Below are 25,233 nucleotides of genomic sequence, written 5' to 3'. Positions count from 1 at the left end.
ACTTAGAATTGGAGGCCTTTTCATGTGCTCTCATCTTGTATCTTCTTCATGGAGAATTACTTTATTTGTTAATATGATTGAGTGACCTTCCTGTATTTCTAATCTAAGCAATTGATTCAAAATTTTCATTCTTTCCCTCTTTGCATATCTATAAATGCTAGAACTTGTAGTGAGGATATTTCAATATTTTATCTTAATAAGGAACTTCATATGCTCATCACTTCTTACTTGTAGATCTAGTGTTATAATGAAAATTTATCTCTATATTTTTTTATCACTTTTCGGTTAGTTTTAATCACTTGGGAAACATGTTGCATAAGATGAGCATCTCTATTGAAACAACCTATTTTTAACACTACTACATCTTGTTCTACAATGAAGAAGTGATTGTCATGTAGCTTTAATTTTTTCACTCCCTCTGCACTACAAAGGAGTTGGTTTATTAATTCAAGATTGTTGCTATTCCTTCAAATGACAATTTTCTTGCAAGAGGTGGCATTAATCCTAGTATCATTATACTTTAGTCAAGTACATGGATTTTCCTTTTATCTCTTGTGATTGAAAGCACTTTGAAAACTTAAATACTTCTTATTCTAATATTTAATGAAATACCTATTTGAACTTATCCATTTCCTTTAAATAATCCACTACTCTGTTTTTTTAGTTATAATTACTTATATTTAATAGTATTAACATTTTTTTTTAAATAATCCTAAAATTATTTTAGTATTAATGCAATAAGGAAGAACGGCTGCAGAAGAGGGTTGGGAGATAGGGTTTCTGCTACAGAGGAGGATGCAGAGGATTCTGACGATGCAGAGGATGTTGATGGAGCCGGGGTGGGGATTCAGTTCCTAAGGTAGTTAGAGTGGAGGTTGGGATCGTGCTTGGAGGCGGTGGGAGTGCTCTATTTCCTTTCCCACTGGCAGTGTTCATGGGTTTGTGTTGGTTCTTTGTTGACTGTGGTTGTCTATCGGGAGACTGGATCTCGACCCCTGTTGGCTCCAAGGGGGCTATTGTTTTGGCTGAGATGGGCTCGTGGTATGGTGAACTGTAGGTGCCTTCCCCATCTTCCTCGTGGTTTAGCCTTCTGATGGCTGAAAGTTATGGTTTGTTTTTTCCTATACCCACCATTCTTATTTCTTTGTCTTGAATCCTCTGGTCATTTTGGGTGGGATTTTTGCCTATGATGTGGGTGGTTTTTGGCTTCCTCTCTCTCTGGAGATTGTTGGTCATAGCTTTGTGTGCGTTCCTGGGTTTCTTCTTTGTCTACTTTCTCAAGGGTTTTCCTTAGCCTATTCTACTAAGGTGACCCCATCTCTTATTCAAGTGGAGATGTGTCTTGTTGGTTTTCCCTTGACTAGATTCAGGGGGTTGCTCTAGGTTGTCCTTTTCTTTTGGAGAGAGTGCTTTCTTCCCTTGGTGCCTTGGGAATTGTTGAAGGTTCAGGGGTCTCATTTTGTCCTCTTCTCTCTGGTGTTTGGAAAGGAGGATCTATTGTTCTAGCCCTGCTATGGTTTTGGGAGCCATTTTAAAACCCAATTCTTGTGGTTTGAGGAGCCTGTTAAAACCCCATGGGGTGGTTTTTTTCTGAGTCTGGGCATTTTAGGAATACCCCCGTTTTCTTGTTTTAGGAGAGGGTTAAGGGAGCCTTTTTAAAACCCTTGTTGTTTGTGCTGATGGGGCCTATTTATCGTTGTCCTTATAGTTTGACCCCTATGACTCTTTCTCTCATGTTTCTTTCTCAGCACCTTTGGTTTTCCTTGGCTTGGTCTATTGAGGTGACACCTTCTTCTATCGACGTGGAGATGGCATATTTCAAGGATGACCTCTCTCTTATAGAGGTGGAGTTGGGTGTTGTGTTTGTTTACAGGAGCTGCAAATGGTGTTTGGTTGATCTGTTGTTAGGCTATGGGAACTTTGTTGAACCCTCGTTCAAGGTTGAGGGAGCTTAGAAAAACCCTACATTTCTTGCTTGTTGTAGGGAAAAACTAGTTGTTAGTCATTTTCAAGGGCCCACTGGTTGTGGGAGTTGTATAAAACCCACTCTCATGGTTAAGGGAACTTGGAAAAACCCTTGGTATTTTGATTTTATAATGGACAGGCTGGATGCTGGCAGTTTTCAAGGGCCCAGTTTGGCCAGTGTGTGTTTTTCGTTAGGATATGTTCTTGCTGTTAGTGAGTTGAAGACTCTGTTACTTACTGGTTAAGTGAACCTGAGAAAACCCTATTTTTTGGCTAAGGATGCCAGATAAATCCTCGTGTTTTGTTTCTCAAATCTATAAGATGGTTTAGATCTATAGCTGTTGCGAGCCTGGTTTGTTTTGTCTCTCTTTTGCGTGTGGCTGGTAGTTGTTGTGCCTCTACAGTTTGGTTGACTGTAGCTTTGTTGTTCCTTTCTGCAGCGCCCCTTTGTTGGTTCGGGGTCCGTGAAAAATCCAAAGGTTTCAAATCCCTTCAAAACCTGTTGTATTAGGTTTCTCAAAACCTATTTATCCTAATCAAAAACATTTTATTTTTTAAATTATAATTTTATTAAATATCATACATTTCTATATGATGCATAACTATTGACCCATTTGTTATCGTAAGCATTCAAACATGCTTTTGAGCTTTTGTTTTTTTAAGTATTCATATTTAACTATTACTGTGTTTCCAATAGAAAAACATAAACACATAATGCATAACATACGATGGGACAACCAATATAAATGTTCGGTAGAGAAGAATTTTAGGTCAGTGAAGGCATCGTAAAGCTGGAATAAAATATTTTTCTCGTTTGTTTTGTTTTTAGTCGAAATGGCCGTATATTTTGATTCCCTGTTCCCCATAATAAGCTTCAGGAATGAAATAGGCAGCCCTCAGCATTAAAGTCCACTAAACCTAAAGTTAAAGTTGCTCTCTTGCTGTGTAACTTCAAATTCTCAATCTTAGCTTGCAAATAAAGAGACGAATAAGTTCATACTTCATCACGACCCACAATTTAATCATAACCAGCACAATTGGGAATTCCAAACATAAAAGCAAATGGCATCCTTAGGTAGATATGTTTTTACTTCCAGGAGCAAAAGTAAAGAATAAAGTGTTGCAGGGCATCAAAGGAAGCAGCACATTCAACATCTTTGTTAAATGGTTGCTTTGCATTGATTCGGTGCAATTACTTTATTAACTGGGTTTCCTTTCAAGGTAAGAAATGGAGCAATAAGAAATTTTACCAGGTACCTTGATGCTGTAAAAGGAAAAGAATCAGGCACAATTAACCTCCATGTTTCCCTAGAAACATTACTTATGCTTTTCCATTTCTTGTCATGATGGTCATAACAGAATTCCCATTCATTTCACTTCTGAGATCTCAAAGTTGATGAAAGAAAAGAAAAATCCACAACTTCAGCAGCATCTCCAATGTATATCAACATCTATATATTTGTAGGGCTTTTTGCAGGGATAATTTTTACTACATTGGAGGGAGTATATGGGACTAATCACACTGTCAGCTGGAAAATTTCTGACAACCAGAGCGTGTACAGAGATTCAGGTCATGGATCAAACTTTCTTGTTGGCGACATATTGGGTATGTAGATTGACCCTCATCTATGTTAAATTCATACTATGGTTGTATATATTATAAATTTTAAGGCCACAAGAGTCCTATATTGAGGGAAAAATATATTTTGTTGAAGGACCTGTGCAATAGTTTCTGCATGAATCAATCATCACACCCGTCATCAGGATGAGATGTGCATTAACTTTGTTAGTTTATGATACATGGGTATTTTTGGTTGTGATGCAGTATTTAGAATGGAAGATGAAAAGGATCTTATTGCCCGAGTGACATCGAAATCCGAGTACGAGGCCTGCACAGCCGAAGGTTCCAAGGTGTTATTATACAACGATGGGGAGGGCATTGAACTGAATACGAGTGGAAGCTGGTATTTTATATCGAGGATTTCTGATCATTGTAAATCAGGGGAGAAAGTGCTGATAACGGTGGATGAAAGATCTGTGGTAACGAATCAGAGTTCAAGAATGGGAAGAGGCGGAGGATCCGGTGGCGGTGGCGGTGGCGGCGGCGGCGGAGGATCCGGTGGCGGCGGCGGGGGAGGAAGTGGAAATGAAGGGGGATTCGTCACTCCAAAAGGAAACAGAGATCGCCCCGACAAGAGCGCCGCCGCCGCCGCTCTGACAAGTCCATTCTTCATCGTATTGCTTGCCTTGTATTCAGTCTTGTTGGGCATATAGTGATTCTTTCATCAGCAATATGAAATTACGTCGAAGAAATTTCATTTGTGTTTCTGGATCAACGCACAGAAAGGGAATTCATCGTCCGGTTTCATCTATTTGAAATACATGACTAGAACAGCTTAGAAAAAGCAAGGTGCTTGAAAGGAACGAGTCGAAGGGAATCGGGATACTATATATTTCAATTGCATCATTTCTTATGAGTAATTGCTTGTCTTTTTCACTTTATTCGCCATGTACTAAGAATTTCACACTTTGCCATTACTCTTTTTCCTGAAGTCCATAGCTATGGTAGCTAGTTACTTCTAATGAGTATTACTTTTAAATCAAACTATATTCTTGTGATATTTATGCCATTTATCATTTAGTTCGTAAACTAACTTATGTCTGATTACACTAATTTCTATATTAAAGTCATTTATTTGTGGTTTATATATCTTCATTCATTTATTTATTACTTTTATATTTTGATTTATTTTCAAGGGACATATATTAATTTGGGAATGAACTTACAAATATAAAATATTCAAATTTTAATTTTAATCTTGTTTATGACTTTTCAACTATTAGTTTGAGATGGCTTGGTACATGTTTGTACAACATATTGGTATATTTTAGGATTTAGAGACATTCAATCTTGATGAATCGTGAAGTGTGATTCAAAATGTTGATAGGAAAAAAGTACACACACAATCGAATCCAGAAAAAATCAATAGAATTTAGAGACATTCAATGTGGATTAATGTAAACGGAATATTAAGAGCACACTTTTATTTTAAAATCTTCAAGAGAACCACATTAATGTGTTCATAAATGTTGTCTGAAATATTTTCACCTACTCTAACTTATCCCTCCAAAATAATTTGACCTATATGAAAAGATGTGCATAAAATAGTTCTCACTTTAAATTACAATTAATACGAATGAAGAATTAGTAATCAATAGAATATACAACAAAAATTTTGAAAACATGTGCATGAAATAGATATCAATGTTAACTTATTTCTAATAAATTCTATGTATTATGGAAGAACTAATGATACTTGATAAAAATAAGTTATTGAAAAATGAAATATTTTTTATTTAAATAAAAAAGATTAGAAAGATATGTGCATTGAAATGGGGGACTAAAAAGGTATCAAAAGTGGTTGTTTTTTTTCTAAAATTTGAAAATCGATAACAACAAGAATTTTAATGTTTAAAATTGAGTTTTTAAAATTCTTTTTATTTTTTTAAAAAATAATACAAATTAAAATGATCAAATAAGGGGAGAATACAATGAAAAAATATAACATGGTGTTTGATGTGTTCTCTCTTAAATGTTGAGTTTTTAAAAGTATTTCACAAATAAAACTAGTGGAACTTAACTAACATGATGTAGTTTATGTCTAATATTTTATTAACTTTTTAAATGATTATATAACATTCTATTAATTTTTAAACTAACATGTTCAATAAAATTTAAGTGCCCTCTCTTTATTTCTTTTTTCTAAATGGGTATATAATCCAATCTAGGATATGAAAATGAATTTTGTTTCAAATTTGGATGAATCAATAAAAAGGACACTAAAAATATACACATAAGATTTTGGCAAAAAAATTAAGGTATTTGAAATGTAGAGAAAATTACATAATTAGAAAGATAAGAGAGGTCTTGATGTTATTGCAAAAACATTAAAAAATGTTAAAACCTTATGGAAAGAATGATCAATTCAAACAAGATGTCTTTGGACATTGAGATATCAATTTCAAGCTTTAGGATTTATCTAGTGAATTGTAAGGTAGGACAAATCTTAATATCGAATGAAAGGTGTAGTTGGCCAAAAAAATGTAGAAGATTCAAAAGAATCGGATTCGATGATGATGGGTTGATGAATCTTAATGTGATCCACGTCATAAACTCTCATGGATCCACTGTATCTTGATATTTTTTCCTTTGTTATACAACTTCAAAATGTTTCCACAAGCCATGAACAATGAAATAAATTGCATACAATATTTATGGATTAGTATAGAACATATGTTCCCAACCACAAGGTGAAAATGTATAAGTATGGTGAAATGTTGTAGGAATAATTGCTTATGATTAGATTATAAATGAAAATTCTAAAAAAAAAATAGAAAATTGAAATAGAATAGTTTTGAGTGATGATAGATTGCTTTGCTCTTAAACTTTGGGATTATGTTGCATCAATCCCATAATCAAATCTATTTTGTTTGCTATTCTATTTACAAAAGAATTCACCAAATGATATACCTTATAATCCATTTAGTATAAAACATCCTAACTTATTGATTTTCATATAACTAATATTTTAGTTATGTATGAAATGAGTGGATGACTTACCAAAACTTTATAGTAATGTTTTAGTTAATTTACATTCAACTATATTTATAAATATTTATAAATATTTATGTAAAAAATCCCATTTCTCCCTATTAAAAGTAATATACTTCTTTACATCCAAATATTATTCCAATATCTTTCAAAAAATATATATATATATAATTAAAAAATAATTAAACATGATAAGAATATAGTTTGATTTAAACTCAATAAAATCTAATACAAGTAGCCATGTATGGCCAATGGGTGTTTGAAAAAGGACTTGCAGGAAAAGCAAACAAATGCTTTAACTTACATGTGGAATAAATTGAAAATAACATGCACTCCGTCGCAACTGATGCGATGAAGATATCTACATTCTCTTTCAAGCATCTCGTTTCTTCTGAGCTGTTCCGAAAAACCACTAAGGGGATGAAAAAACAGACGGATAATTTCATTTTGGTGCGTTGATGGAGAAAACTGGGCGATGAATGAATCAGTAGTCAGTATATGTTGAACAAGATTGAAGACAACCCAAGCAATACGATCAGAAAAGAACATGTCACAGCAGCCGCCGAATTACTGTTCTTAAAGCGAGATCGGTTTCCTCCCTTTGGATTCTTACTTCCTCCATCTTCCCCACCGTGCCCAGATCCTCCATGTCTTAAACTCCGATTCCTTACCATTCCTCCTTCATCCACCCTTATCATCACTTTCTCCCCTGATTTACAACAATCAGAAATTCTCGACATAAAATACCAGCTTCCACTCGTATTCAGTTCAATGCCCTCCCCACCTTTGTATATTGACGCCGTTGAAGCCCCCGCTCTACAAGCCTTATACTCCGATTCCAGCATCACTCGGGCAATGGCATCATTTTCATCCTCCATACTAAATACTTCATCACAACCAAAAATTAAAAACACAGGGTATTATAAGTTAACACAGATATGATCTTGATCATGGGTCTTATGATTGGAACGTTCCCAAGCTATTGTACATATCCTTTGACATGAGAAATATATTTTGGAGATTGTTAACCTTATAAGTTACAATATTTATAACCATTCTAGGGGCAATCTACATACCCACTGTGTCGCCAACGAGATTTTTTGATACATGACCCCAAACTCTGTCAAAGCTCTGGTTACTACAGATTTTCCAGCTGACAGTGTGGTTTCTCCCGAAGAGCTCCCTGCAATGTTGTAAACAGAATCCCTGCAACAAATATAGAGATGTTGATATTCATTGGAAGTGTGGTTGAAGCTATAGAACTTTCTTTGATGGGAGTTGTATTGTGATAATCATAACAAGCAATGGAAAAGAAAAGTAACGTTGTTCTGTACAGACATGGAAGTGACTAAGATACCCATATCTTTTCATGAATAAATTCTTAACTTATATTTGGTTCTTCCTCAGCATCATAATTCAACAAAGCTCTTCTCATAACCCCATTTCTAGGAAGCAGTCAGATTCTCCGAAGGGATACCCTAGAAAGGGTTGTACAAAAAAGGTCAACGAAGGAGACCCTTGAAGGAGGGGTCGACCATCCTAGCAGTAGCATCTCTAGGAACCGCAAACATATCGATGCAACCACAAGGGAAGAACCCGACATGGCCAACAGTGAAGACTGAGAAACAAGATTAGGCACACCAGCCAAGACTGCATCATTACAACATGGAGATCCATAACAAAGTTGCAAGCAGGTGAGTCATTACAACCAGGGTACTGAGTGGAAAACAACCATTTGAAACAAGTGGTGGTAGGGAGAACAAATCCATTTGTCTTTCTCAAAAGAAACTATTGTCTGGAATTTAGGTTTTTTTATTCTATCCCACTTTGTTATCTTCTTTTAAGTTTTTCTAATTGTATATTTTTCCAAGAAAAAATACCATATGCTTTCAATTTAATTTAAGTAATACTATATCCTTACCAATTATAGAAATAGACTTTAATATTTCTGCCTTATCTATGTGCTCTTTTTCTAGGGCTTCTAGGGCTTTGCATCTAAACTAAGTAGCTTCCATATTTTTCCTTACACTCTTATCACTATTTCTAAGATTTGACATCTTTTTCTATCAATTTTCATATCATCTAGTTGGACATTCATTACCTTCATCATCTCAAACTGCATCAGTCAACATCTCTTATTTGGATTTGATAAAAATTGCTTCAAATTGAAAATCAATTTATAATCACTCCTTACAACTACCTCTTAATGACATGTTTTTGAATTTCTCATAAGCTATCTTAATTCAATGATTTATTTACAAGAAAATTAAATTAGGCTACCATCTTGATTTCTTCGCAAGACTTGAAACTTATGTCTCTTCTATTTCTAAGATTCTAAACCTTTCTCTCTAATACTACTTGATGCAATCATGGGCATAAGATCTCCTGAAGGATTTTGAACTATGTAGTTAAATGACACAACAAAATATTGCATAATAGAATCTCAATAAAATAATAATATGAACATTATTAAATTTTAAGTCATGAATTAATTACAATTAATCACAACAAGATTCCCACATGATAAGCCTTAGTTGTTTGATTATAAATGTGTGAGTTACAATACAATGCAAGATGTCAAACTAAAACCTAACCTAAATCCTCTTCATCATATCGATTATCTTCTAATGATCTTGAACAACATTTATATAACAATCTCAAGCTTTAGGATTGATTTAGTTAATTGTAAGGTGGGACAAAGCTTAATAACAAATTAAAGTTGTAGTTCATCAAGCATGTTGAAGATTCTTTAGAATTGAATTTGATGATGATGGGTTGATGAATCTTATTGTGATCCACATCGCAAACTCTTGCGGGTCCAATGTATCTTGATATTTTTTCCTTTTTTACTACAAACTTCAAAATGTTGCCACAAGCCCTAAGCAATGAAATTGAGTGTAAGATTGTTAATCCTAGTAGAATATCACAAACCAAATCATGCCTTTATAGTGATAAGAAACTTTTATAAATTACATACAATGTATATGGATTAGTGTAGAACATATGTTCCCAACCACAAGGTGAAAATGTACAAGTATGGTGAAATGTGGTAGGATATAAGGTAATTTCTTATGATTAGATTATAAATGAAAATCAATCAGTTTATTTTTTCTTACTATTCTATTTGCAAAACCCTATGAACCCTTTCATATAGAACATATGTACATATTGATTTTTATACAAGTAATATTTTATTGTGTATGGAATTATTTGATTATTTATCAAAATTATATAATATACTTTTTAAATTTTCATTAAATTATATTTTATAATCAACTATTTAAAAGAACCTATTTCTCATGACAACAAATAATATACTAAATTACATCTATCATTAAAAAGAATATTAAATATAAAATTAAATTAAACATGATAAGAATATAGTTTGATTTAAATTCGATACAATCTAATAGAAATATGGCCAAGGGAATCGACAAAAGGACCAGCAGTAAAAGTGCTCTAACTGACATGTCGAATAAAGTGAAAATAACATGCAACTCTCTTTCAATCATCTCGTTTCTTCCGAGCTGTTCCGATGTGCTTTAAGGGGATGAAAAACCAGACGAATAGTTTCGTTTTGGTGAATTGACCGAGAAAGCTAATGAATGAATCAGCAGTCAGAATACGTTGAACAAGATCAAAGACAATCCAAGCAATACGATTAGAAAAGAACATGTCAGAGCAGCCGCGGCATTATCATCTTTTGGGCGAGACCGGTTTCCTCCTTTTGGACCGGTAAATCCCCCTGGAGTTCCAGTTCCAGTTCCTCCACTCCCCGCACTTCCTCCTCTGCCGCCACCGTGCCCAGATCCTCCACGTCTTAAACTCCGATTCCTTACCACAGATCCTCCAACCACACTTATCATCACTTTTTCTCCCGATTTACAACGATCAGAAATCCTCGACATAAAATACCAGATACCGCTCTCATTCAGATCAATGCCCTCCCCATATTTGTATATTGCCGCCTTTGAATCCTCCGCTCTGCACTCCTCATACTCGGATTCCGACATCACTCGGGCAATACCGTCGTTTTCATCCTCCATACTAAATACTGCATCACAACCAAAAATTAAGAAAACAGGGTATTATAAGTTTGCAAAGCTAATACAGATCTGATCCTGATCATAGGTCTTATGATTGGAACGTTCCCAAGCTATTGTACAGATCCTTCGACAGAAAGATATTTTGGAGAGTGGTGGCCTTAAAACTTACAATATTTACAACCATTCAAGGATCAATCTACATACCCAATGTGTCGCCAACAAGAAAGTTTGATCCATCACCCCGAACCCTGTCAAAACTCTGGTTGCTACAGATTTTCCAGCTGACACTGTGATTTCTTCCCAATACTCCCTGGCATGCTGCAAACAGAATTCCTACTATAACTGCTACGAATATAGAGATGTTGTTATCCATTGGAAGTGTGGTTACAGCTATAGATCATTCTTTGATGGGAGTTGTTCTATGATTATCACAACAAGCAATGTAAAAGCAGAGTATACTAGTTTAATATTCTGTGTCTGCTTGTTTCCCTTGTACAGAGTCAGGATACCGGCCATAGCCGGTCCCATTCCTTATTGGTATACTTGATTGTCTTTGAATGATAGCATCGAATAAGTGGCACACATTTCAAATGGTATGGAATGCACTGTTGCCTATCGTGCTCTGCAACACTTTATTCCTTGCATTGCTCATGGAAGTAATGTTGACTCTTGATTGCCCTTGACGAAAAAAAAGAAAAAAGGGGTGACATCTTGAAAGGCATGTTGATAAATCATTGGCATATTTTTATTAATAATGCTATCATGCCTCATCTGCATATTGTTCAGTGAAATTTATGATGTGTACAACCACGTAATGATTTGGCATCAACTTACTTGGCATTCTTGCACGAGACTCTATTGTGGACTTCAAATGTTTTGAAATCCTATTTTATATTTTGGTTTCTTAAGTGGTAAAAGAAAAAAAATAAATAACAGTGTTTTATTTTGTTTCACAAACCCTAGAAGGTGCTGCCATGGGTAATTTGAAGGCTTTAATAATGATTTTTCTATTTCAGATTTTTACAGAGCAGTAAAAAAGTTGCAAAATGTTTTTCTCTTTTGTAAAAAGAGATGAGCAGGAATAAAGAGTTTGATGGTTCTTTTTTTACGGTCACGTAACTATTTTTTTTAAAGATAACAAAAGTTTTACAAGGGTTTTATATGCTATAAACAAGAGATTCGTTGTTCATACGGATTTCAGTTTTCTGGAGCAGATTTATAACTATTTTTAAATGTTATACAAAAATCATGTTTCCGTTTAGAAACCCTAACTAATATAGTTACCCTATTTTGGAAGGTATATTTGGAAGGTTGTTTTTCGAACAGTTTTGATTTAAAAAAAAAAAAAACAGTTCATTTCAGTTTTGGAACCGATTCTACATCTTTGGGCATTTATACATATCATGGCCGTGACATTTTGGAAAAGTGTGTGTGAGTGTGAAAAAAAAAAACAAGGCAGGGAAAACTGTGCGTTACTTGCTGTGATCAGTGAAAAAGATTGAAAGGGTTTTTCATTGCATAGTGTGAAAACTCTATTTTTTTAAAAGTTCAGTGTGAATTTGATTTTGGAAATCAAGGGCAGAAAGGATTATTGTATTTCATACAAATAACAGAGTATACAGAGTATGCGATTTCTCTGCACTTTATAGCAGTATATTTGTAAAAGGAAATTGTTTCAGTTGTACTCTTATAATCTCAAAGTTGCACAAGTATATTTCTGCAATTATGATGTGGTTGTTGCTCCTTGAAAACAATGTACAGAGTTCGTTCTCATTGTTATAATAAAAAGGATCTTTACAAGTGGTTTTTCTACCCCAAGAGGGTTTTCCACTCATGAAATCTTTGTGTCATGTGTCAAAAGTTTTCCATTAGTTTCATGCTCTGATAAGTTGGATTATTTCATTTGTTTTGCATTGTGCTAATTCATACAATTGTTGTTTTATATTTGCAAGTTCCATGTTACTGTGTCATTTATAAAATTAAATGTCATTTACTTCATTTCTGAAATTTCAACTTCTCTTTCAAAACTTCTTGTATGAGTTAATTTCTTAGACTCTAATTCACCCCCCCCCCCCTCCCCCTCTTAGAGTCAATTCACTTCCAACAAGTGGTATCAGAGCATAGGATCCCTCCATATAGGTCTTTCCTAGGGATTGTTCCTGGTTGTTTGGAAGTTCAAATGGCTCAAAATCAAGAAGGTGCTTCACTTTCCAGAGCTCCTCTTTTTGATGGCACTGATTATGTGTTCTGGAGAATTCGAATGGAAACATATTTGATCTCTGTTGATCTTAATGTGTGGAATATTGTTACAACTAAGTATAAAGTTCTTGATATTATTCCTACAGACCCTGATGATAAAACAAAATATGAATTAAATGCTAGGGCCAAACATGCACTCCTATGTGGTCTTACAAAGGATGTGTTTGTAAAGGTCATGCATTGTAAGTCTGCCCATGAGATTTGGGATAAACTAGAAACAATTTATCAAGGAGATAAAAAGGTAAAAGAATCAAAGATTCTCACACTCAAAAATCATTTTGAGGCATTGAGAATGAAAGATGATGAAACTATTGCAAGCTATTTTCTAAGAATTGATGAGATAGTAAACTCTAGAAGAGGTCTTGGTGAAACAATGGATGAACAAGATGTTGTTAGAGAAGTCATTAGAACCTTATTGCCAAAATTTGAAACTAGGGTTTCAACCTTAGAAGAAAAGAAAAGCTTTTCTACAATGACTCTTGATAATCTGCAAGGTATTCTTACTGACTATGAAATGAGAATTGGTAGCAATTCCTCTATTTCAAAAGAAACAGCTTTTAGAGTAGAAAAAAAAGAAGAACCTGATAGTGAATTTGAACTTTCAGATGCTATTGAAGCTCTACTTGTTAGAAAATTGAAAAAGAAATATAAGCGTAAATTACCCTTCAAATGTTTTAATTGTGGGAAAACTGGGCACTTTGCTGCTCAATGTCCTCTAAGTGATCTAAATAGCGAAGAAGAAAAACCAGAAAAATTCTACAAAAAAAAAATGTCGAATCCTAATAAGAAATTCAATACCTTTAAGAAAGAGAAGAGTCTCTTCACAAAAGAAGACTCTGAAGGAGAATCAGATGATTCACCTTGTGAAGGAGATGAGACACTATTTATGGCAGAAATAGAATCTTCTTCAACTAGCAAATCTAAAAATCAATTTGTTCTAGACCAAGGTGAAATTGATCTTGAGGGAGAGTTACTCTGTGCTCTCAAAGAAATAAAAAGATTAAAAAAATTAGTAGTTTCACATGAAAGTTCAAATCAGATTCTACGAGTTGAATTGAATGACTCAAATTTAGCAAATGAAAATCTAAAATCTCTTCTTGAAGATAGAGATAAGAAAATCAAAGTTTTAGAACAATAAGTTTCTTCTCTGCAAAAACAAGTTGGTCAATATGAGAGTACTATGCATCTGAATGATATTCTTGATAAACAAAAACATCACAAAGATCTGACTGGTGTTGGTTTTTGTAAGGACAAAATAGAAAATCAGAATTTTAAGACAACAAACAGAAATCCAACATATTCTCTTAACAGATCTTTTAGATTTGGTTTCTTCAATGGATATTGTTTTTATTGCAATAAATTTGGTCACAAGGTTAGTACTTGCAGATTTATAAAGCACAGAACTCCTATGTTTGGACACAAACACAATTATGGATTTTCAAATACGGTAAAATGTTTTAAATGCAACAATTTTGGGCATACTACTACACAATGTAAATCAAAACAAAGTGATGAAAAACAATGGAAACGTAAGTTTGTGTCTAGTACCGAGCAATCCATGTTGGTATAAACTGCACTTCTTTCCAATAGGAGAACCATGTGGGTGTTGGATAGTGGATGTTTTCACCATATGACAGGTGATAAGGATAAATTTCTTCATTTGGAAGATTATGATGGTGGACTTGTTAAATTTGGGGACAATTCAGGTATTCACATCAAAGGTAAAGGAACATTATTCTTAAATGATGACACTCCCATTAATGATGTATATTATGTTGAGGGTTTAAAGTACAACCTTCTCAGTGTCAGTCAAATATGTGATAGTGGGTATAATGTATCTTTTAGTTCTCAAGGTTGCACTATCACAAAAAGTTCTAGAAGGGTTGTTGCTACTGGATTGAGAACCTCTGGTAATATTTATAATCTACTTGACTCCACTGATTATGAAAATCATAAAAGTATGTGTCTTGTGAGTCAGATTGAAGAAAATTGGCTTTGGCATAAACATCTGGGTCATATGAATTTTGACAATCTTGTGAGAATTAGTAAGAATCAAAATGTCAGAGGTCTACCTATTCTAAGCAAACCAACAAATGTGATATGTAAAGAATGTCTTAAGGGCAAACAGACAAGGGTATCTTTTAAATCAAAAGAGCATTCTTCTACTAGGCCCTTACAACTTGTACATACAGATTTATGTGGTCCTACAAGGACTCAATCAATCAATGGAGATAAATATTTTATGCTCTTTGTTGATGATTATACTAGAATGGTCTGGGTTACTTTTGTAAAACACAAATCTGAAGCATTTGATAGATTTAAAGTTTTCAAGAAAATGGTAGAACGTGAATCAGATTTGAAATTAAGATGTCTAAGATCTGACAAAGGTGGTGAGTTTACATCACAGGAATTTGCGGATTACTGCGAAAAACATGGAATCAAAAGGCAGTATGCAGCTGCACGAACACCTCAACAAAATGGAGTAGTTGAGCGTAAGAATAGGACTGTGAAGGAGATGGTTCGTACAATGCTAAATGAAGCCAATTTGCCAGATAAACATTGGAAAGAGGCTTTTCATACATCAGTCTATATTTTGAATCGTGTGCAAATCAAAGTAAAATCTACTTTTACTCCTTATGAACTCTGGTATGGTAAAGCAGCTTCCATTAAATATTTCAAAATATTTGGTTGCAAATGTTATATTAAGAGGGATGAGGAAAATCTCGGAAGTTTTGATACTAAGACTGATGAGGGTATCTTTCTTGGATACTCTACTCAGAGCAAAGCTTATAGATGTTTCAATAATAGGTTGAAGAAAATTGTTGAAACAATAAATGTGAGATTTGATGAGCAATTTTTGTTAAGTAATGATTTGCAGGATGTTGAAGAAGATGCTCCAATGAAGTTTGATCAAGTTCCTAAATCTACGGAAACAGAAAAGAAAAATGAAATGAGCAAATCAATCTCTAATGAAGAGGATTCAAATGTAGAAGATTCAAATGCAGAGGATTCAAATACAGAAACAAGAATTCCTTAGTATACTCCTTCAAGGATTATTACAAAGAGACATCCTCAAAATCAGGTTATTGGTAACATGGATGCAGGGATTTTAACCAGAAGAAGAGCAAAAACTACTGTACAAGCTCAAATAGCTGAGCACTACTGTTTGGTAACTAATTTTGAACCTAAAAATGTTTCTGATGCTTTATTCGATCAATGCTGGTTAAATGCTATGAAAAATGAAATTAATCAAATAGAAAATAATCAAACATGGGTGTTAGTGCCTAGGCGAGATGATAAAAATGTGATAGGAGGCAAATGGGTGTTTAGAAATAATCTTGATGAATCTGGACAGGTTGTTAGAAATAAAGCATGTTTTGTTTGTAAGGGTTATGCACAATAGGAAGGGATAGACTTTGGTGAAACATTTGCACCTATAGCTAGATTAGAATCAATCAGAATATTTCTTGCATACTCTTGGTATAAAAATTTAAAAGTTTACCAGATGGATGTCAAAATTGCTTTTCTCAATGGCTATCTTGATGAAGAAGTTTATATGGAACAACCAGAAGGTTTTGAATCTGCAGATAAACTTGATTATGTGTACAAATTAAAAAAGGCATTCTATGGCCTCAAACAAGCTCCAAGAGCTTGGTACTCCAGATTGGATGCTCATCTTACAGGAAATGAATTTACTAAAGGAGGAGTGGACATCAATTTGTATGTTAAGGTTGCGGGTAATGACATTCTAGTTGTTGAAGTATATGTGGATGACATTATTTTTTGCTGCAATAATGATTCCTTGTCTAAAAAGTTTTCTAAAATCATGGAATCTAAATTTGAAATGTCCATGTTGGGTGAATTAACCTTCTTCCTTGGTCTTCAAGTAATGCAGCTTAAACAAGGCATTTTTCTGTCACAAACTAAATATGCCAAAGAAATGCTTAAGAAGTTTAACATGACAGACTGCAAACCAGTTAGCACTCCAATGGAAACTGGTTGTAAATTATCTAAGTTTGATGACTCACCTGAGGTAAATCAATCAGAGTATAGATCAATGATAGGCAGTTTGTTATATTTGACTGCATCTAGACCAGATTTGATGTTTGCAGTATGTTTGGTTTCACGTTTTCAATCTGCACCAAAACAATCTCATTTGAATGTTGTGAAACGAATTTTCAAGTATATTCAGGGTACTTTAGACTATGGTTTATGGTATCCTCGAAATAATGATTTCACTCTTGTTGGTTTCACTAATTCTGATTGGGCTGGCTGTATAGATGATCATAAGAGCACCAGTGGTGCTGCCTTCTTTCTAGGTGACTGTCTTGTTGCCTGGCACAACAAAAAGCAAGACTGTGTTACTTTGTCCACTGCAGAATCTGAATACATTGCTGCCATTGCATGTTGTACACAACTGATATGGATGTCCCACCAAATTGCTGATATGGGTATTTATGTTGCTAAGCCTGTTTCAATTTTTTGTGACAATACAAGTGCTATTAGTCTTTCCAAAAATCCTGTTATGCATTCTCGCACTAAACATGTTGCTATCAAATTACATTTTTTGCGAGACCAAGTGTTGGCTAATGAGTTTCAGCTTTTGTATGTGCCTTCTCAGGCACAAGTGGCTGATATTTTTACTAAAGCTTTATCCAAAGAAACATTTGAAAGGCTTCAGGAAAGGTTGGGATTTCTCTCTCAATCTGGTATTCTCACTTTGTGCACAAATTGAGGGGGAGCTTTTCTCCTCTAGCAGCCATCTGCTGCTTTGCCCTTTATCCTTGAGACAAAAAGGGGGAGAAACAAACATCATTGATAGTTATATTTGGATTTCTTTATACATGATACACAATGATATTTATGGTAGAGTGAGTATGTTGGTTATGAGATTCAGGTTAATGATGAAATGTTTTTTTTGCCATCAAGGAGAAAGGGGGAGTTTGTTGACTCTTGATTGCCCTTGACGACCAAAAAAAAAGGGGTGACATCTTGAAAGGCATGTTGATAAATCCTTGGCATATTTTTATTAATAATGCTATCATGCCTCATCTGCATATTGTTCAGTGAAATTTATGATGTGTACAACCACGTAATGACTTGGCATCAACTTACCTGGCATTCTTGCACGAGACTCTATTATGGACTTCAAATGTTTTGAAATCCTATTTTATATTTTGGTTTCTTAAGTGGTAAAAGAAAAAAAATAAACAATAGTGTTTTATTTTGTTGCACAAACCCTAGAAGGTGCCGCCATGGGTAATTTGAAGGCTTTAATAATGATTTTTCTATTTTAGATTTTTACAAAGTAGTAAAAAAGTTGAAAAATGTTTTTCTCTTTTGTAAAAAGAGATGAGCAGGAATAAAGAGTTTGACGGTTCTTTTTTTACGGTCACGTAACTATTTTTTTTAGAGATAACAAAAGTTTTACAAGGGTTTTATATGCTATAAACAAGAGATTCGTTGTTCATACGGATTTCAGTTTTCTAGAGCAGATTTATAACTATTTTTAAATGTTATACAAAAATCATGTTTCCGTTTAGAAACCCTAACTAATATAGTTACCCTATTTTGGAAGGTATATTTGGAAGGTTGTTTTTCGAACAGTTTTGATTTTAAAAAAAAAAAAATAGTTCATTTCAGTTTTGGAACCGATTCTACATCTTTGGGCATTTATACATATCATGGCCATGACATTTTGGAAAAGTGTGTGTGAGTGTGAAAAAAAAAAAAAGGCAGGGAAAACTGTGCGTTACTTGCTGTGATCAGTGAAAAAGATTGAAAGGGTTTTTCATTGCATAGTGTGAAAACTCTGTTTTTTCAGAAGTTTAGTGTGAATTTGATTTTGGAAATCAAGGGTAGAAAGGATTATTGTATTTCATACAAATAACAGAGTATACAGAGTATGTGATTTCTCTGCACTTTATAGCAGTATATTTGTAAAAGGAAATTGTTTCAGTTGTACTCTTATAATATCAAATTTGTACAAGTATATTTCTGCAATTATGATGTGGTTGTTGCTCCTTGAAGACAATGTACAGAGTTGGTTCTCATTGTTATAATAAAAAGGATCTTTACGAGTGGTTTTTCTACCCCAAGAGGGTTTTCCACTCATGAAATATTTGTGTCATGTGTCAAAATTTTTCCATTAGTTTCATGCTCTGATATGCTGGATTATTTCATTTGTTTTGTATTGTGCTAATTCATATAATTGATGTTTTATATCTGCAAGTTCCATGTTACTGTGTCATTTATAAAATTAAAAGTTATTTACTTCATTTCTGAAATTTCAACTTCTCTTTCAAAACTTCTTGTATGAGTTAATTTCTTAGACTCTAATTCACACCCCCCCCCCCCCTCTTAGAGTCAATTCACTTCCAACAAGTAAAATATATTATTTTAAAGATTCTATTAGGTTTTAAAGAGGAGGGATGAGGTAACTTCAAAACTAACTAAAGAGGCACACACAAGCGTCTTGCATCTAAGACTAAGTATCAAGGACAACAGAATGAAGAGAAGAATCACACAAGCCATAAGGTGATAGTGGGGCAACAGAAGAGGATGCAACATCCAGGGCATCAGACCAATTGATACAATAGACAAAGGAGGTACCAGATCAGTAGAATCGTCAGAAATATCATTCGAATCATTAGGAAACAACGTGAGACATAGAATTACCAATAGCCTCATAAATAGATTTACACTAGAACTATAACGGAAGATAAGGTAGCCTTAAACCAAGACAAGGAAAACATCAATAGACTCCTTGAATGAGTTAAAGGAGGGTGTACACGCAGGAAGAGAGAGAGAGAGTCCCATTTTCACTCTCCCACTGAAGGAACAACTTCCCATTCCTTAGGAGAGGTAAATCTTACATCAAATAACCCACAAGCACAAGGATAAATTTTCATCTTACCCTCAACTATAGGAGTACAGTGAGTTGAGATCCACACATCCGAGTCTGAAAGCATTAATCAAAAATGGAAAAACCCACAAATCAAACATTTTCTCTAAAAGAAAAAAGACATTATCAACCTGGCTTAACAACAGGGGAGGATTTTTTAGGAAGCACACAAATTCTCATAAGGGATGCCCCTGGAAGGGTTACACAAAAGATCAGTGAATGAGGTCCTTGAGGAGAGGAACTAGCCATCTTGGTAGTACCATCTCTAGGAACCACAAACACTGATGCAACCACAAGGGAAGCAATCACCATGGCCAATAATGAAGACAGAGAAACAAGATCAAGCACACCAGCCAAGATTGCATCATTGATGACAACGAGGAGATCCATAACTAAGTTGCAAGTGTTATGAAAAATACATAAAATATTCCTTTATTCTAATATCAAATATTACATTTGATATGCATTTTATAAAGTGGTGGAGACAACAAAAAGCAATTAAATAGTTTAACCATGCAGAAACTACCTCTCTAACTGTCTACCTTAATCAATGTAACACATTATACTAACAATCCCCCCTATTACATTGTTCTTTACAAATGTTTTTCCAGAAACCCCCCCTTAAGCCTCACATAATAAAAATTGCTGATTAAAGAATATATATAGACACATTTTGTGAAAAAATTAATTGAAAAAACAAATTATGAATCAAATTTAGCTCCATCAAGTTGTCTCGTAACCCTCGGAAAGGTGTAGCCTCTATCTGATATCCCAAATTATTTAGCAACAATCCATACTAAGCCCTCCAGCCACATGGCTTCATCAAATTGTCTGATAACCCTCAGTAGGGTATAATTCTCGAACACAACCTTGACTACTACTCGACAACCATCCATATTGATCTTTACACCAAACCCCTTACCTGTCTCCAAAAACAAACTTCACAATACATGTATCTTCAAATATGCTAGCAACAACAAGGAATAAACAAGAAACCAAAAAACCAAAAATGCTTCTCAAGCAAAACACCATCTCAACGTGAGAAGCTAACTTGAGATGATAGAAATCCTCCATCCTCTTGTGCCACCAGCCTCCAATGAACTGACCACTTATAGAACTTCTCTTGAATCCAAAAGAGCAAGACCAATAATAGCTTTGGCTTTATCATCTTTGTTCTCCCACTCTAATAATTTAGATGCATATGTAGGTTTTGTTTCTTTTCCACTCACTATTCCCCATAATTTTTTATTCATTAATTGCATCTGAATTTTTATTTTCCAAGTATGAAAGTTAAAACGAAAATATTTATCTAGCGTATCAACCACAATCTCCATAATGAAATATCTCTTTTATTTTTTAGTAATTACTTCACTAAAATTGCAATATTTGTTTCTAAGCCTTAACTTTCCCTTGCAGATTGAAGAAAGAAGGAACTACAATCAATTTACATACACAAAGATTGCTTGGATTGTCATAGCATAGACACAAAGATTGTTTGTTGTTCTCTCACACCATTTTCATAGGCACATAAACATATGCACAACTTTCAGATACTCATTGCATATTCACAGGCGTTCAAGGAGACCAGTCTGATACCAGTTGTTATGAAAAATACATAAAATACTTCTTTATTCCAATATCAAATATTACATTTGATATGCATTTTATAAAGTGGTGGATTTTATAAAGTTGTGGAGATGGCAGAAAGCAGTTAAATAGTTTAACTGTCCAGAAACTACCTCTCTATCTGTCTATCCTAATCAAAGTAATACATTTACTAACAATGTAATACATTATACTAACAACAAGTAGGGGAGCCGTTACAACTAGGGAGCTAAGTGGAAAACCAACATCACAAAGCCAACATTCAAGGTTTTTAATTCTTTCCCACTTTGTTATCTTCTTTTAACCTCTTCTAATTGTAAGTTTTTCTAATAAACAATAACATACACTTTCTCTTTAATTTAAGTAAATCTAACCTTTTTAGGATCTATCATTTCTTTATACTCAAATACTCATATAAATTATTTATCCAATCAATCAAATTTTAAGTATTCAAATTACTTAAATAATTATAAATTTCAATTCTACATCTTTTACTAGTAATGGAAATATACTTCAATATTTCTACCTTATCTATATCTTCTTCTTCTAGGGTTTTTTCATCTATACTAAGTAGCTTGTATATATTTCCTTACACTCTCCTCACCATTTCTTGGGTTTAGACATCTTTTTCTATAATCTTCCATATCATGAAGTTGGACTTTCATTACCCTCATCATCTCAAATTGCATCAAGTCAACATCTCTTATTTGGATTTGATACAAATTGGCTCAATTTGAAAATCAATTTATAATCAATCCTTGCAACTACCTCTTAGTGGTATGTTTTCAACTTTGTCATAGGCTACCTTAATTCAATGATTTATTCATAAGACAAATAAAATTAGGTAGACTTCAAGATTATGCTCTCTTAGATACTTCTACGAATCTAAAACGTTTTTCACTAATATTACTTATGCAATCATGGGCATTAGTTCTCATGAAGAATTTTTAACCGTGTAGTTATATGAAACACCACAATATTAAATAATAGATTCTCAATAAAATAATAATGTGAACATTATTAAATTTTTAGTCATAAATTAATTATAGTTTATCATGAAAGGATTCCCATGTGGTAGGCCGTAGTTGTTTGATTATAAATTTGTGAGTTATAGAATTCAAATGATATTACAATACAATGCAAGATTTCAAACTAAAATACTAAAATCCAACCTTAATCCTCTCCATCATTTTGACTATCTTCTAATGATCTTGAACAACAATTATACAACAATATCAAGCTTTAGGATTGATCTAGTTAATTGTAAGGTGGGACAAAGCTTAATACCAAATGAAAGGTTTAGTTGGCCAAGAATGTAGAAGAATCTTTAGAATTGGATTCAATGATGATGGGTTGATGAATCTTAATGTAATCCAATCATAAACTCTCATGGATCCAATGTATCTTGATACTTTTTTTCCTTTGTTACTACAAACTTCAAAATGTTGCCACAAGCCATGAACAATGAAATTGAGTGTAAGATTGTTAATCCTAGTAGAAGATCACAAACCAAATCATGCCTTTGTAGTGATAAGAAACTTTTACAAATTACATACAGTGTTGATGGATTAGTGAAAAACATGTGTTCCCAACCACAAGGTAAAAATGTATGTACGAGGAGATATGGTAGGATATAAGATAATTTATTATGATTAGATTATAAAGGAAAACCTAAAAAAAAAAAAAAAAGTAGTTTTGCGTGATGATAGATTGCTCTTAAACCTTGAGATGCTCTTGCATCAATCCCACAATCAAATCTATTTTGTTTGCTATTCTATTTACAAAAGAATTCATGAGATAATATAACCTATGATCAATTTAGTACAAATCACCCTAGCTTATTGATTTTCATACAAGTGATATTATAGTTGTGTATAAAATCTTAGTTAATTTTCATTAAATCATATTTTATATTTAGTTATATGTTAGTCCAAGGCACAATCCCAAACTTATCTCTTATCATGTCAGTTTCTTGAACTCAACAACTTGATCCCTAGTAGACTCATGGAGAATCATTCAACTTCACCAACAAACCATAGACACATCTAAATGTTATTCCAATATCCTTAAAAAATAATAGAATATAATTTAAAAATAATTAAACATGATAAGAATATAGTTTGATTTAAATTCGATACAATATAATAATAGCTCTGTATGGCCAATGGGAATCGGGAAAAGGGCTAGCAGCAAAAGGAAACAGTGCTCTTTATCTGACATATCCAATAAAGTGAAAATAACATGCAACTCTTTCCACAACCGATGCGTTGGAGATATCTACATTCTCTTTCAAGGCATCTTCTTTCTTCCGAGCTATTCCGATTGTGGTTTAAGGGAATGAAAACACAAACGAATAACTTTTTTGGTGCGTTTGATCGAGAAAGTTGTCTAATGAATCAATCAACAGTCAGTATATGTTGAACAAGATCAAAGATAATCCAAGCAATACGATTAGAAAAGAAGATGACACAGCAGCCGCGGCATTATCATCTTTTGGGCGAGATCGGTTTCCTCCTTTCGGATTAGTAATTCCCCCTGGAGTTCCACTTCCTCCACTCCCTGCACTTCCTCCGCCGCCACCGCCATGCCCAGATCCTCCACGTCTTAAACTCCGATTCCTTACCACAGATCCTGTCACAACACTTATCATCACTTTTTCTCCCGATTTACAACGATCAGAAATCCTCGACATAAAATACCAGCTACCGCTCTTATTCAGTTCAATGCCCTCCCCACTTTTGTATATTAACGCCTTTGAACTCTCCGCTCTGCACTCCTCGTACTCGGATTTCGACATCACTCGAGCAATAACATCGTTTTCATCCTCCCTACGAAATACTGCATCACAACCAAAAATTAAGAAAACAGGGTGTTACAAGTTACTAAGCTAAATACAGATCTGATCCTGACCATGGGTCTTATGAGTGGAACGTTCCCAAGCTATTGTACAGATCCTTCGACAGAAACATATTTTGGAGAGTGGTGGCATTAAAAATTACAATATTTACAACCAATCTAAGGGCAGTCTACATACCCAATATGTCGCCAACAAGAAATTTTGATCCATGACCCCGATCTCTTTCATAACTCTGGTTGCTACAGATTTTCCAGCTGACAGTGTGATTTGTCCCGAATACTCCTTGGAATGTTGTAAACAGAATCCCTGCTGTAACTGCTATGTATATAGAGATGTTGATATCCATTGGAAGTGTGGTTGCAGCTGTAGATCACTCTTTGATGGGAGTTGTATTATGATCATCACAACAAGCAATGTAAAAAAAGAGTAAACTACTTTAATGTTGTGTGTCTGCTTGTTTCCCTTGTACAGAGTCAGAATAGCCATATCCGGTCCCATTCCTTATTGGCACACTTGATTATCTTCGAATGATAGCATCGAATAAGTGGCACCCATTTCAAATGGTATGGAATGCAATGTTGCCTTCATGCCCTGCAACACTTTATTCTTTTGCATTGCTCGTGGAAGTAAAATATATTATTTTAAAGATGCTATCTGCTTTTACTTTTGGAAGCCCCACATGTTACAGGTTACTATTAAAATTGCAGTTTACCATGAACTCCATGTCTGTAATTTTATTGCCGTTTTGAGGAGTTTTTTGCAAACTTAGATGGGTAAAAGGTAACCTGTAAGGTTGATTATACACATCTTTATATGAGAGCAACTTCTCCTTAAGATCAAATGGAATCAATTCTAAATCTCTCTTATTTTGTATAAAAAACGTTAATTTCAGAATTTAAGAAAGTACAATGTATTGTTATTACGAATAATGTATAAAGAAATTAGAAAAAGAATTATTGGTAATTTATGATTCATTTTTTTATCT

General features: G+C 34.0%; 4 protein-coding genes across 4 annotated transcripts; 1 reads left to right on the top strand and 3 right to left on the bottom strand.

Annotated features, from left to right (window-relative positions):
• The first annotated feature begins 3,239 nt into the window (after positions 1 to 3,239).
• Positions 3,240 to 4,586, top strand: LOC131063092 (early nodulin-like protein 21). The gene is made up of 2 exons (XM_057996866.2): positions 3,240 to 3,571; positions 3,791 to 4,586. Exons 1-2 carry the CDS (start codon positions 3,403 to 3,405, stop codon positions 4,237 to 4,239), a joined length of 618 nt encoding a protein of 205 aa, XP_057852849.2. The 5' UTR covers positions 3,240 to 3,402; the 3' UTR covers positions 4,240 to 4,586.
• A 2,482-nt stretch (positions 4,587 to 7,068) lies between these two features.
• On the bottom strand, positions 7,069 to 7,455 carry LOC131063111 (uncharacterized). Its single transcript, XM_057996880.2, has one exon. It carries the CDS (start codon positions 7,453 to 7,455, stop codon positions 7,069 to 7,071), a length of 387 nt encoding a protein of 128 aa, XP_057852863.2.
• A 2,548-nt stretch (positions 7,456 to 10,003) lies between these two features.
• Positions 10,004 to 11,107, bottom strand: LOC131063091 (early nodulin-like protein 14). The gene is made up of 2 exons (XM_057996865.2): positions 10,828 to 11,107; positions 10,004 to 10,631 (listed from the first exon to the last, which is right to left on the bottom strand). Exons 1-2 carry the CDS (start codon positions 10,994 to 10,996, stop codon positions 10,195 to 10,197), a joined length of 606 nt encoding a protein of 201 aa, XP_057852848.2. The 5' UTR covers positions 10,997 to 11,107; the 3' UTR covers positions 10,004 to 10,194.
• A 12,358-nt stretch (positions 11,108 to 23,465) lies between these two features.
• Positions 23,466 to 24,762, bottom strand: LOC131063090 (early nodulin-like protein 15). The gene is made up of 2 exons (XM_057996864.2): positions 24,426 to 24,762; positions 23,466 to 24,229 (listed from the first exon to the last, which is right to left on the bottom strand). The coding sequence occupies exons 1-2, from the start codon at positions 24,592 to 24,594 to the stop codon at positions 23,799 to 23,801; spliced, it is 600 nt and encodes a 199-aa protein (XP_057852847.2). The 5' UTR covers positions 24,595 to 24,762; the 3' UTR covers positions 23,466 to 23,798.
• Positions 24,763 to 25,233: the final 471 nt, after the last annotated feature.

Source organism: Cryptomeria japonica, chromosome 11, assembly GCF_030272615.1.
Source record: "Cryptomeria japonica chromosome 11, Sugi_1.0, whole genome shotgun sequence".
NCBI classification, from domain to species: domain Eukaryota; kingdom Viridiplantae; phylum Streptophyta; class Pinopsida; order Cupressales; family Cupressaceae; genus Cryptomeria; species Cryptomeria japonica.
This window is presented reverse-complemented; position numbering and strand designations above follow the sequence as displayed.